This window comes from Asterias amurensis, chromosome 7 (genome assembly GCF_032118995.1).
Source record: "Asterias amurensis chromosome 7, ASM3211899v1".
Classification (NCBI taxonomy): domain Eukaryota; kingdom Metazoa; phylum Echinodermata; class Asteroidea; order Forcipulatida; family Asteriidae; genus Asterias; species Asterias amurensis.
In genome coordinates, this window is record NC_092654.1 from 22,830,163 (window position 1) to 22,848,208 (window position 18,046).

Genomic DNA, 18,046 nt, shown 5'->3' on the forward strand with positions numbered 1-18,046 from the left:
CAATAATTGATAAACTGGCATTTTTAGGCAACATTTATTTAACCGCATTTTATAACTGCTGGACCAAATTCCCTCTGACGTCAGATATTTGCAAGTTAATTCTCAATCTAAATCTGGCTTTCATGAACACCCCCCACTAGTGACATGCAATTTGGTGGTGGGTGATTTTTCTTAACTGTCTTACTCAATAATTTTTGCACGTGCAAGATGGCAAACAAATTTGAAATATATGTATTAAACATAGTATTTTAAGAGTCATTAGACCTTTAAGATTTGCTTATTATGTGTTTTTGTTTTATAAACATTTCTACTTTAAACCAATGTCTTCTACTGCTGTTTTTGCCCTTTTGCTCTTGTCTTTGTTTCTTGGTTTTATTCCGATGTGTGATCAAGAGTCCCCCATATAAGTGGGCCTGCATGCCTGTTCCGTGGTTTCCCTTTTGCACAAATGTCATTCCTCATTTACTGGCAGGACAATTACTTTGTGTGTCAGATGCATAGTCAAAGGCTTCAGCTGAAGTATTTCATCATTTGATTGAGAAATTACCTCTTTCTTAAAAGCTATGTTACTTCAGAGGGAGCAGTTTCTCACACTGCTTTAAATAATAATAAATAATAACATTTGAACAGTTTTTATATAGCGCAAAATTAAAATTAAGTCTCAAAGCGCTTTTGAAAAGTGAAAGAGTGAAACCAGGACTATTGAATACAAAAATTACAGAAAATACAGAAAGAACTACAAAATGAAAAAAAAACAACAATGAAAAACACAAGTTATTTAACAAAAAGATGCGTCTTTAAATTAGACTTAAACTGTTCCAAGAGATTTTAACAGCTCTCCATTGCTTGTTACCAAGTAAGGTTTTATGCTAACAATTATTTTGAGTAATTACCAATAGTGTCCAGTGCCTTTATAGGGCTATGGGAGGTAGGAGGGTGAGACAATGGTTTCTCCTGGCAGGAATACCAGCATCATTTACCGACTGAACTAATAATGACCAAATGAGGACCTCAGGAAACCTAAATACTTCAATACTGACATATTTACTTCACAGTAGCTCCCAGCTCCAAGCAAGCAGCTGTTGGGCCAACGACCATTTCCCGTTTTTGACTCCTTGTGTAAGTTTACCAACTCTGCGTTGCCAATGGCAACCATGATGAACAAATAGAACAGCAACTGTGCAAATCCGGCATCGTGTTTAGTTGGTGTTCAGGGTTTTTCTATTACGCAAGTTGCAACTTCCCTGATAAAAAAAGTCTTTGTTGATAATAGTTTTTACACTTTTGTTAGGTTTTCTTGGGAATTTGTTTATGTTCAACAATGAACTGTCAGCTATAAGTATATAAACAAACTAATCTACACACTCATTTTAGTAAGTTGCCTACTCGTTTACAGTTTTTTTTTTTTTTTTTTCCCACGTAAAAAAACCCGCGAGGCTGAAAGGAACAAGGCAAAACGACAAATAAAAGCAGTACAATTAAATTAGAACTACATTGGACCCAGACTAATCAAGACTAGGATGACTATAGACAGGCGAGGGGGTGGGCTGAAATACTTGATTAATTTGAACTTTGAAGTCTAGGGTCATATCCGAAGTGTCTTCTACAGCTACGGCTAGAACTGCTTCTAAAAGTGTGTTGCTAATAGGTCTTCCTTTACCTCAACGCATGGTGACGTGGAAATCTAGTCATAGCTACTAATAGACCCCTCCCATGAAATATGTAAATTGCACATAGCGCGTGGACACTAATGTTTTGGTTGGCAAAATGAGGGAACATCGTGCTGTTTTGTACACGGCTAATGGGTGCATGACGCAGACGCGATTGCGCATCTGCTTAGTGCACAACTCTATGGTGTTTGCCAACCAACAGGGTCTGCGCGCATGCGTGAATGTGATTAGCATATTTCATGGGAAGGGTCCATTCGGACACGGCATAGGATTGACTGATGAAATCTGTCCATAGCATGGTTGGATTGGGTGATAGGATTACACAGTGAAGTGAAACCAAATATTAAAAACTTCAAACTCATAACAGGTTTTAAGAAAGCTGTAGATTACACAGAGAATTCACAAAAACAAAAACAGGTATTAATTACTTTGCAAAGGTCGTGAAATTGAATCCCATCCAAGTTTTTTTCATAGTTTTTTTCCAAAGAACTCAGGAAAGTACTACTTATACAGTGCTAACACACATTAGTGTAGGGATAAAACAAAATTAATATGCTTTATCCCCAATGCAAATTTAACATCCATTTAAAAACACATAAAAATGATATCCCTTTTTTAATTTTCAAGACAAGATAATTTGGTTAAAACATACCTCCACTGGATTCCAATTCTTGAAGTGACAAATGAATGGCCTTTCGAAAGTCGTCATCGTACGTAGTCAATATATCACCATCACCTAAGAATTGATAACAAAAGAATTAATGAAATATTGATTTCAAGAATTAATGAAATATTGATTTCAAGTGGGAACATAACTATAAACCCACTCTTCATTCCTCTTTTCATTCATTTATTAATTATAGGCATGATATTTGGTCCCCAGACAAAAAAGTAGAAAACAATTATTGAGTACTTGAACACATATTGTAGGCTCAAATAAGGGAATCAATGTTTGGTGAAGAGGTTTTCAACTAGTGGTTTAATCCCGCCGAGGCCTGGTTCTTGATAATTTTACCGAGACGAAGTCGAGGTAAATTATAAAGAACCAGGCCTAGGCGGGTTTAAAACCGATTCAACACACTTTGATTCCCATTCATAAATACCTTTTCGGTCAAAAAAATCATCACTTTTTGGTCAAAAAGTAAAATAAATGCAAAAATTATAACTGTTAAATCATTTCTTTCAACACAACACCCCTCCAGCTATAAAATGGTAAAGCCCTCTGCTGCCCTTGGGTAAACAACTCCTTATAAGGGAATGCTGTGCGCGTTGCGCGTATCGCGTGATGTGGCACAATTGTTTCAGCCGTTGCTCTCGACCAATAGGAATGAATAAATTGTCTTATAAGAACAGGTGCAAGGTCGCGTGTCACGCCCATGAATTAATAACACTATTTATTGGTCATAAACAAAGGTTTATACACACCCACGTGAGGCGCTCTCCACCAATAGGAATAGCGAAACTGTCAGAGGTATTTACGATTGGTTTTTTAAAGCTATTTAAATAAGGTTTTCTGAATTTTTTTTACGGGCAAAAAAAAAATCGGACCAAAGCAGTGAGAATCTCAAGCCTGATTAATAGCCTAAAGATACGAATAAAAACAAGAAAGTGAAGACAAAACGAAGAAGGCAATTTCTGCATGAATGAATATTTCCCCATTTTAATTTTTTTTCTTTTTTGTGTGTGTGTGGGGGGGGGGAGCACCGGTATTTCTGATCAGTAGAGTGTGGGTTCGACTCCCAGTCTTGAAACTTGTGTTCTTTACAGCAAGACATTTGGATGGGACCTATAGCCATCGGGCTGGTAGTGTTGTTAAATGCAGGTGAAAGAACCCTACTATTACACTTATTGTAAAGAGAAAGAGCATGTCCCTGCGTTTCTGGCATGGCCTGGCAGCAAAGTGCACCACATCAACTTTATAGTTGCTTCTTCTCAGAAAATCATTCTTTAAAGAACATTACAGACTTGGTTTTTGCTAATAAAACAGTTGCTGGCAGTGTAAGCACTTTATGTAATCCACCACAAACCTGTAGAAGTTTACAGATTGATCGGCCATCTGGGTCACGAGAGAATAGTGAAAATTGATTAAACATTTTGCATGACATCGATTACAAAAAATTAATAAAACGCTTACTGAGCGATGAACTCCAAACGCGAAGTTAGATTATTTATTTATTTCTCATCAAATATGACATTTTAGATAGAAATATTTCAAGGGATGTTTTGACTATCAACATCACTAGACCGTGTAAGTTTTATGTAAATCTGTGACCTTCACGATTTTTGTTTCTTACCAACTCTGTAACGTTCCTTTAACAATCTCAACCAAATTTGATACAATTTCAACCAAATTTGATATTTCGAACGCCAGACATGGCGAATCATAAATGTGGATTAAAATTGTTTTTCATTAACATTGAAAATACAAAAATAGCAGAAAGAAATACATCAATTACTATCCAAATTTGATACAATTTCAACCAAATTTGATATTTCGAACACCAGACATGGCGAATCATAAATGTGGATTAAAATTGTTTTTCATTAACATTGAAAATACAAAAATAGCAGAAAGCAATACATCAATTACTATTATTATTTTTTATTACTTTAGCTACAAAAGACAAGAACAAAAACAAGAACAAGCGAAAACCATTCTACATGTAGTATGTTTTACAATTAATTTTTTCGTTTAATGGCAAGCCACTATTAGATAGCCTTTTTTGGTCAATATTTAGGGATTTGCATTTGCTAAAATAATGTTAAGAAGGACGTTCAACCATCCTGAAAACCTGGTTCAATTTTCCAGCACTTCAGACAGGGATATCTCACGGGAATGCTTTCAAAACCCCCTTGTGAAATCATGAATTAATTCTTATTTTTTGTGGGGGAGGGAGCAGTAGGGATTTACTCCGGACCAAGTTTTCACGAGCCTGAAAATCCCCATGGGGATTAAGAAATCAAACGATTTAGCCGGGAACACATTACACACTTTGCAATTAGGCACAGCTGTTGATTGGAGTGTTTCGTCCCTTAACGTTACTCGCCCACAAACTTAATTGTCAGGAAGCGTGTTGGATTCAAAGATTTAGTGTCGCAACCTGGGTTAATTACCTCACAACTCAGACTGGAGTAAGAAGACTAGTGGCAATTTAGCCAGCCCATTAATATATTCCGGCGCTGGGAAAGTGTGGCGACAAAAACAAGTCTTTCTCTTGTTTGTACATATTTATTGTACATGTTGTGGTTAGTTAGCTGAAGACACGATGTGTACACTACAAGCAAATCTATGCAAACAGACTCATTTGTTTGTTTGACATTATTAAAAACATATAATATATCGAAATGGCACAGTGGTAAACATAAAGACCAGAACTTAATTCAATCAGTTTTCAAGGCAAAGTATACCTTCTGCTTTACCAGGAACCGTTTTAATCGTTTAAACCCTTTACAAATATAAAATATATGAAACTAAACTGTGAAAATTTCATTCCAAAAGGTGGTAGCGTATTTTAAACATCGCCAACAATTTGGAGTGGTTACAATGTATGTCCATGCAGGAAGAATGGTTCAAATTGGAATACACAACCCGAGAAACGTTTCATGCGTGAAAAGTTCCTCAAATTGACATTTTGTTTAAATTCCCCTCTCTACTACCAAAATCCTTGTTATACATTGTAATGTTGTATTTTGTAAATTGCTTTTAACCTTTGTATCTAGCGCTTTGAGGCCTTTTTGGCAATTATTTGACGCTTTATAAATATTTTTTTTTCTTCAATTTTTATTATTATTACATTATCATTAAAGGAACACGTTGCCTTGGATCGGTCGAGTTGGTCTTTGAAAAACGTTTGTAACCGGATGCATATGGGTAGAAAGATGTTGTAAAAGTAGAATACAATAATCCACACAAACATGCCTCGAAATTGCGTAGTTTTCCTTTTACGTCGTCGACTAACACGTCGGCCATTTATGGGGGTCAAAATTTTGACTCCCATAAATGGCCCGACGGTGATAGTTCGCACAGTAGAAGGAAAACCACGCAATTTCGAGGCAAACTTGTGTGGACCATTGTATGCTACTTTTAAAACATCTTTCCAACCATGTGCATTGTATAAAAAACGGTTACAAACGCTTTTGCTTTGACCAACTCGTCCGATCCAAGGCAACGTGTTCCTTTAACTCACACCTGCAGTGCTTTTTACCAAGTAACTTTTCATGCTCATTAATGTTTTGAGTAAAAAACAAAGGTGTACTATCATGGGTCTGTAACACAAAACACAAAGTCAACAGATTTCCGTTCAATGTTTTACTTATCTCTCAAAAACTACAGCACCTCAGCAAGTAATTTTTCAGGGAAGCTTTCTACTATCATTATCTTGAAACTGTGTACGTTTAATGTAAATCGGTGGTTGATGCGTTTTGTGTTCTAAAATAGTACCCAAACCCTTTAACAAAAACTTGTCCAAAACAAAAATATGCAGTTCACATAAAAACAAGCACACAGAGCATAAACAAAGCAGGATTATGACAAAAATAGAATACCAAGAAACGGTAATTGTACACATGGGACTGAGTAAAGTCTAGAACCAACATTAAAGAGAAGTATTTTATGCTTGGTTAAGCTCTAGTGGATTAATAATGCTTAGTCATTTTCGTCTTGTTTACTAAATCGTGACCTAGTGCATTCCATGGTTTGTCCAGGCAAGCAAGAAACTGCGCAGATCACAAAGAGAATTTGAGAAATTTCACATTTTGTATTACCATCATAACATAAAATCACAAGAACTGTTTCATTTTGATACGTTTCCCTTTCATTCACTTGCATCAAAAGTTGATCATTAAAGGCAGTGGACACTATTGGTAATTACTCAAAATAATTATTAGCATAAAACCTTTCTTGGTGATGAGTAATGGGGAGAGGTTGATGGTATAAAACATTGTGAGAAACGGCTCCGTCTGAAGTGCCATAGTTTTCGAGAAAGAAGTAATTTTCCACGAATATGATTTCGAGACCTCAGATTTAGAACTTGAGGTCGAAATCAACCATCTAAACGCACACAACTTCGTGTGACAAGGGTGTTTTTTCTTTTATTATTATCTCGCAAGTTCGATGACCGATTGAGCTAAAATTTTCACAGGTTTGTTATTTTATGCATATGTTGAGATACACCAACTGTGAAGGCTAGTCTTTGACAATTACCAATAGAGTCCACTGCTTTTAAGATATGCTGTAATCTCCATTTTAAATATCAAGTAATAAACCATAAGGGAAACTAGCCTTGCTCAAGGCAGTCGCATTATTCACTCCGAAAAAAAAACGCTGCTGTAAACCCGCCCGTATACACTGTGCTTACTGTGTGTATTCACACCGCACGACCCAACCGTATACACTGTAACATCGCTCAACGCACACCGTACGACTACTGTGCACAAGTCATCCGCACTCGTACCACCAAGTCATCCATACTCGACAGCCTTGTTGGGTCTGTAACATCCGGGTTTAATGTGTTTCATAAAAAAAAATTCCAATATTGGAAAAAAATGGGGGGGGGGGGTCTCGGATATGCTTGTATGCAGCTCATAAGTATGTATATCTTTCGATAGACCTATATAAGACAACATAGAATGTGAAGCAAATTAATTATTCATTTTGACGTCCAATCACGCACTTCCCTTATCTTGACCTTTGGACCCTTCCATGCTCGCTGAGCGTCCGTGGTGGTGGTGTGATGTAAACATGACTTCCCCCACTGACCAATGGGGTCTCGTCTTTCGCGGGCAATATGGTAATGAGTTAATCAAAAAAATTCATTTTTTTTATGCATTTCGCCAGACACACAAGGCCTGAAGGCCACTTCAAGGTGTAGGGCTACATTTTTTGTTCTTCCAGGGGCCGTTCTTCCAAGGACTGAAACAGGGTTATCCCCTTTACAGTCCATACGGATGAAGGCTTGGGTATCATCAATCAGAATGCCCTGCCGGTAGAAAGCACTACCTCCCCAACTTTATGTAGCAAGTGTCACGACCGGGATTCGAACTCACACTCTGCTGATCAAACATCAGAGCTTGAATCCGGTGCTCTTAACCGCTAGGCCACGACACGCCACAAAGTCCCTCTAGTCAATTTTTCTTCGTTCAGCCCACAATTGTCTCCATACGAACGAGTTTATTTTTCCCTTCCATTGAGCTGTGTACAATTTGTGCCTGCAAGAAGTCCAGGCTCTGCAAGCATGTGATACCACAGAAGACGGCGTCTGTTTTACGAGACTAAACTCACCAGATTGAGTTGAATGGCCTCGTTTACTTTGCTCTCCAACATGAAGCTTCTTACTGCTAGTCACCTGGGTAGAAGAGCCACCACTTGGCCTGTAACAAAATTTTAAAAATATTATTACGATTGTTATCCTGGTGATGACTAAAGCAAGCTACGCTGCAGTAGTGAAGTTTATTACGAGAAGTCCCCTTGATCCCTTGATCCACTAAAGCTAAAGTAGTAGTCCCGGCCGATTTTTCTACCATCCACCCAAGTAGTGGTTAATAAGCAGGGCAGTTCTTTTCAGAACTGAGAAGTCTCCCGAATTCCTAAAATCTACTCCGCGGTAGTAGAATACAAAGCAGGACAAGTTCTCAAAAGAACATAATCTACCTGGCAAGTAGATACACACAAGGTGTTACTGAAACCAAATATACTGTACATTTTTATCCTCTTAATTACTCCATTTCTGACATGAATTTACAGGGCATTGAGACACAAGGTAACCACAGAGAGACTGTTCGTCTGAGTTGGGAGAAACTATGGATAAAGCGCCTTTAGACCATTAAACTCCATGGTCTGAACATCCAAGAAGGAACTGACTATTAAACTTTTGTGTTTGCCTTCTCCTTGTCCCCACAGATATCCTCCTTTTTAGCCTACCTCATTCACTAATTAATTACTCTTTCCCCCTCTTCTCACATTTATTTCCATACTTCATAAAAATTTCCAAACCATACATAAACACACACAAAATTGAATTAACAAATTAAACATAAACTTGTTTGCATTACAAATAGTCTATATTAGTATTATTACTATTATTATTTTTATGATTACTATGGGGGCTAGTTATAGCTACTTATAAGCTAACTACCTATAGCTGCTTAGCAGTTAGCAGCCAATAGAAGCAAGCTGCCAATTTCGGACATGTCCATACATGACTTCCTCCAGTCTGTCAGACATTTCTCATTAGTAGCGTTTAATAGCATGATGAAAGGCTCTTTAATCTAAACTGACACGTCAAATAATCAATCACACTGAATAAAATCACGAAGCATTCTGCCCAAGGGCCAGATGGTTCGAGCTCGTAATTAACAGTGATTTCTTTTCATTTCTTTGTCAGAAGACGTCAGCTTCGGGACAAAGAAGGACCGAAGTAATGAGTCTGGAGTCAACTTGAGACAATTATAAACAATCTGTGTGTTTCATTTGTACTAGTAATTGTGTTCGACATTCAAAACACGCTCCAGTGTATCTGCAAACTGCAATAAACACAAACCTTGAGAAGTTTAAAGTTGGCGCAATTAAAAACACCAGGAGCCATATTTATTATTATATTTCACTGACTCTAGTAGTAGGGACAGCGTAGTGAGGGTACCAGCTAAAAATACAATGATGCTGTGACTGGTCTCCTCCTCATTGCCAAGGCAAATACATCTCAAGTAATAAACCACAAGGGAACCTGACTGGGTAAAATTTAAATGTTTTTACGTTGAACAACTTAGAGCGCAGCACGTTTCTGGAGGTTATTGGTTCAAATCCCGCTCTAATAAACTTTTCTTTAATCAATCTCAAATTAAAGCAAATAAATGTTGGAAAAGCAAATATTTCCAATAACTGATAGGACTACCTATTTAATACTTGATTAATAATAATAACTTAACTTAATAACTTTCGATTTATATAGCGCCTAATAACTAACACTTAATTCTCTAAGCGCTTTACATTAGTGCCCTGGTCATAGGGCCAATAACATCCCTTTTTAATGTTTCTCAGCTCCCTTGGGAGTATACAACCTGGGCAACAGTTTATATCGCTCCAAAGGCTTTTTCATTCACAATATCAACCTCTACCCTCGCAGGTACCCATTTATTCCCCTGGGTGAAGAGAAGCAATTATAGTAAAGTATCTTGCTCAAGGACACAAGTGTCACGACCGGGATTCGAACCCACACTCCGGTGAAAACGCACCAGAACTTGAATTCGATGCTCTTAACCACTCGGCCATGACACTCTACATTTAAGTGTGCAGTGTTCAAGTTCTGGTACCTAAGTCACCGGATTGTGGGTTTGAATCCCGGTCATTACCCCTGGGTCCTTCAGCAAGACACCCAATTGCATCTCATCACCCAGTATTAAATGGGTACCTGTGAGTTTAGCGGTTATTGGTGGAATTGTGTGCTTTCATAAAATTTTGTTACTATTATTCCAGAACTTCACAGCCTATTTCCGCAAATTCATTCCCTTTCATTAATGCGCATTCAAATTCAGGCGTTCCCCCATCCCACCCCCCCCCCCCCACCCCCCAATCCACTAAAACTGAGGGATTTAATTTTGATTTCGCGCACACATGGGTTTTTTTCCTCATTCAGTTTCGTTTCAGTCATTCTATTTTTAATTATAGGCATTCAAGACTACACTTTGACCATTTTTAAGTTGAATATATACTAGTTATTTATACTTGATGCAATTGAATGGTTGACCAGCTCTTGCTGCTGGCTTTTACGTAGTTGAATGAGTCTTACCGGCCTAGTGAAATTGAAAGATCTTATTTGACCAGTGAATGCTCAATTGGTGAAACTGAATTACTCCTAGTGACTGTTGAATGCTGATTCAACGGAGCAATAAACCCCAAATCAAACAAGCCAGGTGTCGAAATGAATTGATTGTTTGACAGCAGGAGGTAAGGAACACAAAAGATAAAATCAATCATGGGAAGTGAGAGAGAAAAGTAATTAGTTAGTGAACGGGCAGACTAAAGGGGGATATCTGTGGTAAAAAGGAGAAGGCAAAGACAAAATTAGTCAGGCCTGATACTTCACGGAGGCAACGAAGGCGATTGCCTCCATGCCCCTGGTCATTTTTCCTAGGTGTCCTTGAAAAACCCAGTAGAAATTAACAATTTTCTCATAGGTTGCCCTTTACCAAGGATAAAATGCCTTGGTGCCCTTGCCCTTTCAAAAACGAAGTATACAGCCCTAATTAGTCATTTCCTTCTTAGATGTTGGGACCATGGGGTTGAATGGTCTGGAGACGCCTTCTCCACAGTTTCTCCCTACTCAGATGAAGAATCTTATCTGCGGTTTCCTAGTGCCTCGAGTAATGGGTTGATGGTATAAAACATTGTGAGAAACGGCTCCCTCTGTACATGTAATAACGTAGTTTTCCAGAAAGAAGTAATTTTCCTCAAATCCAGAAATGATTTTTCGAGCAATTCTTTATACCTCTTTGTTCAATAAACCATCTTTAGAATTACCTGTTCTTTTTGCAAAGTATGGATACAAACTCAAGTCGAATTGAATTGAATTGAGTCTTCAAATCTAGCAACAAAGTTCTCTCAGGTCCAAGGCAAATCATTCTTTGAAACCTTCACCGAAGACTGGAATTGGCAGTTTCAATTTACTCTATTTTTAGTACAGTTCAGCGAATGCTACCATACACAGCTGGCCAATAGATTGTCTAGTCTTTTTTTTTTTTTTCTTTTTTTTTTTTGGCGAACAAAACGGAAATGAAATTCTGATTAGCGGCAAGGATTTGACTTTGCTCAAAAACAGCCAATTATCCCTGGACGCCACTCGTTAGAACTGGATACGAAAATAAATGCATGTTTGCCTTCGGCGATGGGTACTGGAATCTTTTGATAAGTAAGCAAACAATCAATCATGTTGTCAGGAACAACAAACCGATTCGGCTCAGTCAGACCCATCACTAAAATGTAATGATCCATGAAACATACGCGAGAAACATATAAAACGAGAAACCCTTGGGAAAAACCTACACTTGTGTGAAAGATTACGGTGCCAAAACATCTTCAAAGATTCATCGATCATGGCATTTTGAAAAAACTTGATCCAGACTAAGATCTCACGGCAACTGCTATTGCTAACGGTGTTGCTAAGGGCTTCATAATGCTTCAACACGTGACAATCAAGCTACGACTGCAGCTGCAGCTGCTTTAGATTCTGACAGATTTTCATTCCACAGGGATACAGAATATGATTTTGGTTTCTTACACCAAAATTTGATATTATGTTTTCTTCATGTTGGACATGAATACACACAAAAGTGGAATTCTTATGCTACAGGTAGGCGTACACAGATCGCCAGAACATGATGCTTTTTCGGTGATATAAAATACCCCTCCCCAACCACTGCTGCAGTTGATGAAAAATTGTTGTAATGATTTTTATACAGATTAGCGACACTGCTCGCAGGGATTGTAACCATCTCTGTTAAAGGGAAGGTACTCGTTTGGTAATTGTCAAAGACCAGTCTTCTCACTTGGTGTATCTCAACATGCATAAAATAACAAACCTGTGAAAATTTGAGCTCAGTTGGTCATCGAAGTTGCGAGAAAATGAGAAAAAAAAAACACCCTTGTTGACGATGTTGTGTGGTTTCAGCTAGGATTCAGGAATAAGACTTCTGGCTAGAAGTCTTTTATTATTTTAGTGAGAAATTACCCCTTTCTCAAAATCTATGCTACTTCAGAGGGAGTCTTTACTCACAATGTTTTATATTATCAACAGCTCTCCAATGCTCGTTACCAAGTCAGTTTTTAAGTTAATATTTGTTTTGAGTAATTACCAAACGTGTACCTTCCCTTCAAGTAAGGTGATAGATGGTAACAACCACATCATCACAAACGGACACCACAAAATTTGTAATCTAAAAAGAGTCACCTTGAAGCGATCTTTGGATAATCAAACTTGTCTCTGGACCTTTGTTGATTTCTAATCAACTGGTGCTCTTCAGAAAAATGGATTTCAGGATGCTTACTATCATTATCTGTTTCTGTGTCTGTTAACTTTGAAGGCTCAAACATGTCAATCTCTATTGCTATTGCTATTACTATTACTACTATTACTACTATTACTACTATTACTACTATTACTACTATTACTACTATTACTACTATTACTACTATTACTACTATTACTACTATTACTACTATTACTACTATTACTACTATTACTACTATTACTACTATTACTATTGCCGCTGCCGCTGCCGCTGCCGCTGCCGCTGCCGCTGCCGCTGCCGCTGCCGCTGCCGCTGCCGCTGCCGCTGCCGCTGCCGCTGCCGCTGCCGCTGCCGCTGCCGCTGCCGCTGCCGCTGCCGCTGCCGCTGCCGCTGCCGCTGCCGCTGCCGCTGCCGCTGCCGCTGCCGCTGCCGCTGCCGCTGCCGCTGCCGCTGCCGCTGCCGCTGCCGCTGCCGCTGCCGCTGCCGCTGCCGCTGCCGCTGCCGCTGCCGCTGCCGCTGCCGCTGCCGCTGCCGCTGCCGCTGCCGCTGCCGCTGCCGCTGCCGCTGCCGCTGCCGCTGCCGCTGCCGCTGCCGCTGCCGCTGCCGCTGCCGCTGTCGCTGTCGCTGTCGCTGTCGTTGTCGTTGTCGTTGTCGTTGTTATTATTATTATTATTATTATTATTATTATTATTATTATTATTATTATTATTATTATTATTATTATTATTATTATTATTATTATTATTATTATTATTATTATTATTATTATTAACATCTTTATAAGAACGTAGGTTTCAGATAAAAAATACACAAATCTTCTGGGGTCATTGCCCTACCCCAAAACAGATAAGACCTTCTTTGCAAACCAAATTTGATTCTTAAATACCCACTTTGTTTTGAATTTGTCTTCTACTTATTTACATATGCCGCCGTGAAAGTTGCCGGAACATTCAAGCCATCCCTCTTGATACAATCAGTTCTCAATTACATTACCATTTGGCAACATGACATCCCAAAAGAGTCCCCTGGGCGGTGCAACAAAACAAAGGTCAGGTTTCCCATCAGAAAAGCCCAATAAAAAGGCACTTTACAAAATTACATTTTGTGAATTGATCAAACCATCGGGATGGATCCTTTTGGAGGCAACCTTCTGACAGTGTCTCCAGCAATTGATTTGACCTCAATAGATTTAGTAGAGTTCGAACAACAGACATCTCCAACAAAAGCATTGTGCTCAATCTCAAGTAAATTTTGATAAAAAACACAAAGATGATTACTGTTTGCAACATACATTGGAGTTTTTTGTCGTCGTGAACTCTGCTATGACACTTGGGAATTCTATTGAAGATTTCTTTCCAATTTAGAAAATTGGAAGTACAAGAAGAAGAGAGATTAAACAGCAGACTTGGAACAACAGACAACTCAAACAAAAACACCAGGCTCAAACCCCCGCGCAGGTTTTCCTGCAAACACAACAACTGGTTGAACTTATTAAACAGGAGCATTGATTTTTCTTCCTATAGACAATATCTGAAAGTAGATTACACTGCCAGACGCATCCTGAACTCTTCTAGTGAGAATTCTATTGAAAGGTTTCTTCCCAATTTAGCAAATTGGAAGTACAAGAAGAATGGTTGAGATATTGTCGCTCGAAAAAAGAAAAAAAAGTGCTCAGAGTACAATTTTTCAAACTGCTGTTGCGGGGTCTGCTTACTATATTTTGTTTTCCTTTTAAAGACAAAAAGAAAGCTGACTACTTTATTCATGCAGAACTGTCAATGTGTTTTCATTTTTGCAACTAATTTGATTAGTAATTAATAATTCCTAAACACATATGTCACTTTGTAAAAATGGGGGAAAAAAAAGTTTTGTACAAATTACAAACCAATGCATAATAAACTCAATGGATCACTTATAGGCCTACATGTAGTTGAAAACCTCACCACCACACTTCGATTCCCTCATTCAAAAGCACACAGGATGGTCAGGTAGCAGGATGGGTTAAACTAAAGCTCGATTCATACTTCCTGCCAATGCGAATGCGATACAAATTTTGACGTCACAACCCTGTTTGCGCTGCAAATGTTTCGCAAGAGTTGAGCGTTATTCAACTGTTATTCGTTGCGAATTAGTGACATCGAAATTCCTACCACATTCGCAGGAAGTACGAACCGGGCTTAAAGGATTTGGGTACCTTTCCAAAATGTCCATAGATTTACATTAAACTTACAGGGTTTGAAGATAATGATAGTGGAAAGCTTCCCTTCAAATATTACTTACCGAGGTGCTGTAGTTTTTGAGAAATGAGTAAAACAATGTCATGAAAATAAGTTTGTAAATGATTAAAATAGTTTTCATGACATTGTTTTACTCATTTCCCAAAAACTACAGCACCTCAGCACGTAATATTTTCAGGGAAGCTTTCTACTGTCATTATCTTCAAACTGTGTAAGTTTAGTGTAAATCTGTGTACATTGTGTTTTTTTGTCCTACAAAAAGTGCATAGACCCTTTAAGGCCTAGTTGAAAACCTCTTCACAGGGGTTTGATTCCCTCATTCGAAATCACAGAGGTTGGTATTGAATGGTCAGATAACGGGATGGGGTTAACTGAACAAGCATCAATAAAGCTTGACCATGGCATGGTCTGCTAGCCCGGCAGACTTACAGCCGGCTAGCCCAGCAGACAGCCGGGCTACTCATTTTTCCAGTTTGATAGCCTGGCGGGCTAGAGGGAAAATAAATCAACATCCACAAAAATAAACTGTGCTGATGTTATTGTAAAATGAAATCTCTCTGTGACTAATTTGTGCCGTGAGTAGAGTGTGTTTTTCTGGCTACCAAAATCTGATAAGGGTTACTAAAAAAATCTAGCTCTGCTGTCTACCATGAAAATACACGTAATTTCAACCCCTGCCTTCTTTGCGAGGTCGAGACAATGACATAAAAGATCTGATTCTCATTTTCAAAACATGAAACAAGGCTAATTGATCTCCTTGATTCTTTCTTGTCGTCTCGGATGAAACTGGAACAATAGGTGAGAAGGTTGGACCAAGGATCATATGCATTTGTTTTCTTTATACGTGTATCCGTGACCATTTCAAGCCGCAAGGATGCTTCATTTCCACGTCTGTTGTTATATCTTTTCTACTTGACATTTCTCATTGTGAGATGTTTCTCCATGAAAAGATCATGAAAAACCCATTAAAGGGATTGGGTACATGTACCTTTTGTTGATCAAGTTTCCGGGCCAAAGCATGAATCTCTACTCACTGTGAATAGAGATGAATGTCATATAATTTTCCTGTAGAAGTTTCAGTGAAGATGTGTCTATTAAAATTTTCCTGTAGGAAAAGTTTCAGATTCATTTTTCGTTACGTTTTTGAGAAAATAAGTGAAAATCATAGAGCAATTTTTTTTTTTAAGGAGAGTCGTGTTAATCCGTTGAAAAATGCTTAAATAATGTTTGTGAAATTGTTTTACTCAATTCTCAGAAACTATAGCACCTCAGCAAGTAATATTTTAAGGGAAGATTTCTAGCACCATTATCTTCAAACCAAAAATAGTTAGTTATAGTTATAGTTAATAATTATTTTAGCATGTACAACATGTTACACGACACTCTGAAGCATTGCTCTGAGATTTTCACCTTTTTTTTTCTCAACAACTTGACGTCTTATGAGGCTTAAATTTCCAAGGGTAAATTGTATTAAAAACATCTTCATCCACAGTGAGTAGAGGTTTGTGTCATAGCCAAAAGCTTTATCCACAAAAGGTACCAAGACCCTTTAAATAAGGCCGACCCTTTAAATAAGGCCAACAAAGAACAAGAGAGTAACATGCCATTTTGAAATAGGGTCTGTAGGTCGGCATTCCTTTTATTGCTCTGATACTATGGCGAATGTGTAAAAATGCCCCACAAAATTAAGATGCAACCTTAAATCTTCCATGTCAAATTATGTTTCGACTAGCCACAGTTCCTGTTGATAACTTGGTTATATTTCTACATATCTCATTATAATACATACAATTGTTATACCTGACCTACAAATACATGAAGCGGTCATCGTTTGTAACTCAACATTTTTACTGGACCAGAGTTTATTTGACAAGACTAGGAAGAGATAATCTGTGTATTACTTGTATACTGAAAAGAATTGAAAGATATTCATCAGACATTTTCATCAACATTTCGTCACAAAACACAATGAGGTAGCCTGTTAATATTCAATAGGAAAACCCAAGACCACTGGGCTTAGTCAGTCGTGATTTTACTGGCCCATACTAAAAGTTCATGTCCACCGGCTATGCTTGGGCGATATCGATTTATTTTATTCAAGATATATCGCCTAAAATATATCGCGATATTCGATATAATCGTGATTAATGAAATTTGACATCATCAGTCTTCAAACTCCAAGTGAAAGTTGTAGAGGAGACAGTCATAGCATAAGAGAGGTGTTCTAATGAACTATTCTTCTGGTTTTACTCCAAACCTATGGGGTGCAAGATGTCTCAGCTAGCAAATACATCGCGATATTTAATCGATGGTGCGAATTTCGATTAAAACCAAATCCATCCGATATCGAAATCGTTTCCAAATTAATATCGCGATATTCAATAATATCGTGATATCGCCAACCTTACCACTGGCATGTTGTCCAGTGTTAATTACAAGCCCTGCCCATTGCAATCTGAAGTTGGAGAGCCAAACACCTTTATTGATACTTAAAGGGGTAGGGGGCAGAAGGGGAAATTACTATTTTTGTTTCTGTGTCTCTGGCAATTGAGATTAACCAAATTTTCTCAAATAGATACATCACTGTATCTATACTGAAGGCCAGTACAGCAGAGTTGCCAACATTTGCGTCACGCAGACAGGGAGATTTTCCACAAGAACTACGTAGATACTAAGAATTACATTCAACATAATAGGGGAAGTGTTTCCATAATCAAGGAGAATTTCATATTTGTTCATCAGAACATGTACATCATGGAGTTACTATGAACTGCTGAGGGCCACTTTAAACATCTTCAAGTAACTACAAAAGGGCAGCATCCCAAAGCTTGCATCTTGCAATCAGGAAGATTTTGTACAAAAATCACGTAGATACTAAGAATTACATTCAACATAATGGGGAAGTGTTTCCATAATCAAGGAGAATTTCATATTTGTTCTTAAGAACATGTACATCATTGAATTACTTTATCCTGCTCAAGACCACTTCAAACATCTTCAAGTAACCAAAAATCGTGAGCATCCCATAGCTGCCTATACTTGCATCTTGCAATCAGGGAGGTATTTAGAATTACATTCACTAGAGAAAAGGTTTCCATTATCTTGGAGATTTTAAAATTTGTTCATCAGAACATGGTA

General features: G+C 38.1%; 2 protein-coding genes across 2 annotated transcripts in view; one reads left to right on the top strand and one right to left on the bottom strand.

The window, feature by feature from the left end:
• LOC139939507 (homeobox protein Mohawk-like) overlaps positions 1 to 18,046 on the top strand; it is a 236,856-nt gene that overhangs the window by 52,173 nt on the left and 166,637 nt on the right. The window lies entirely within an intron of this gene.
• The window catches only part of LOC139939701 (uncharacterized), an 83,951-nt gene that overhangs the window by 19,514 nt on the left and 46,391 nt on the right, over positions 1 to 18,046 (bottom strand). The window contains exons 20-21 of the mRNA XM_071935777.1: positions 7,951 to 8,039; positions 2,323 to 2,406 (exon numbers count right to left, since the gene is read on the bottom strand). Coding sequence (XP_071791878.1) covers positions 2,323 to 2,406; positions 7,951 to 8,039 — 173 coding nt within the window. The remainder of the gene's footprint in view (positions 1 to 2,322; positions 2,407 to 7,950; positions 8,040 to 18,046) is intronic.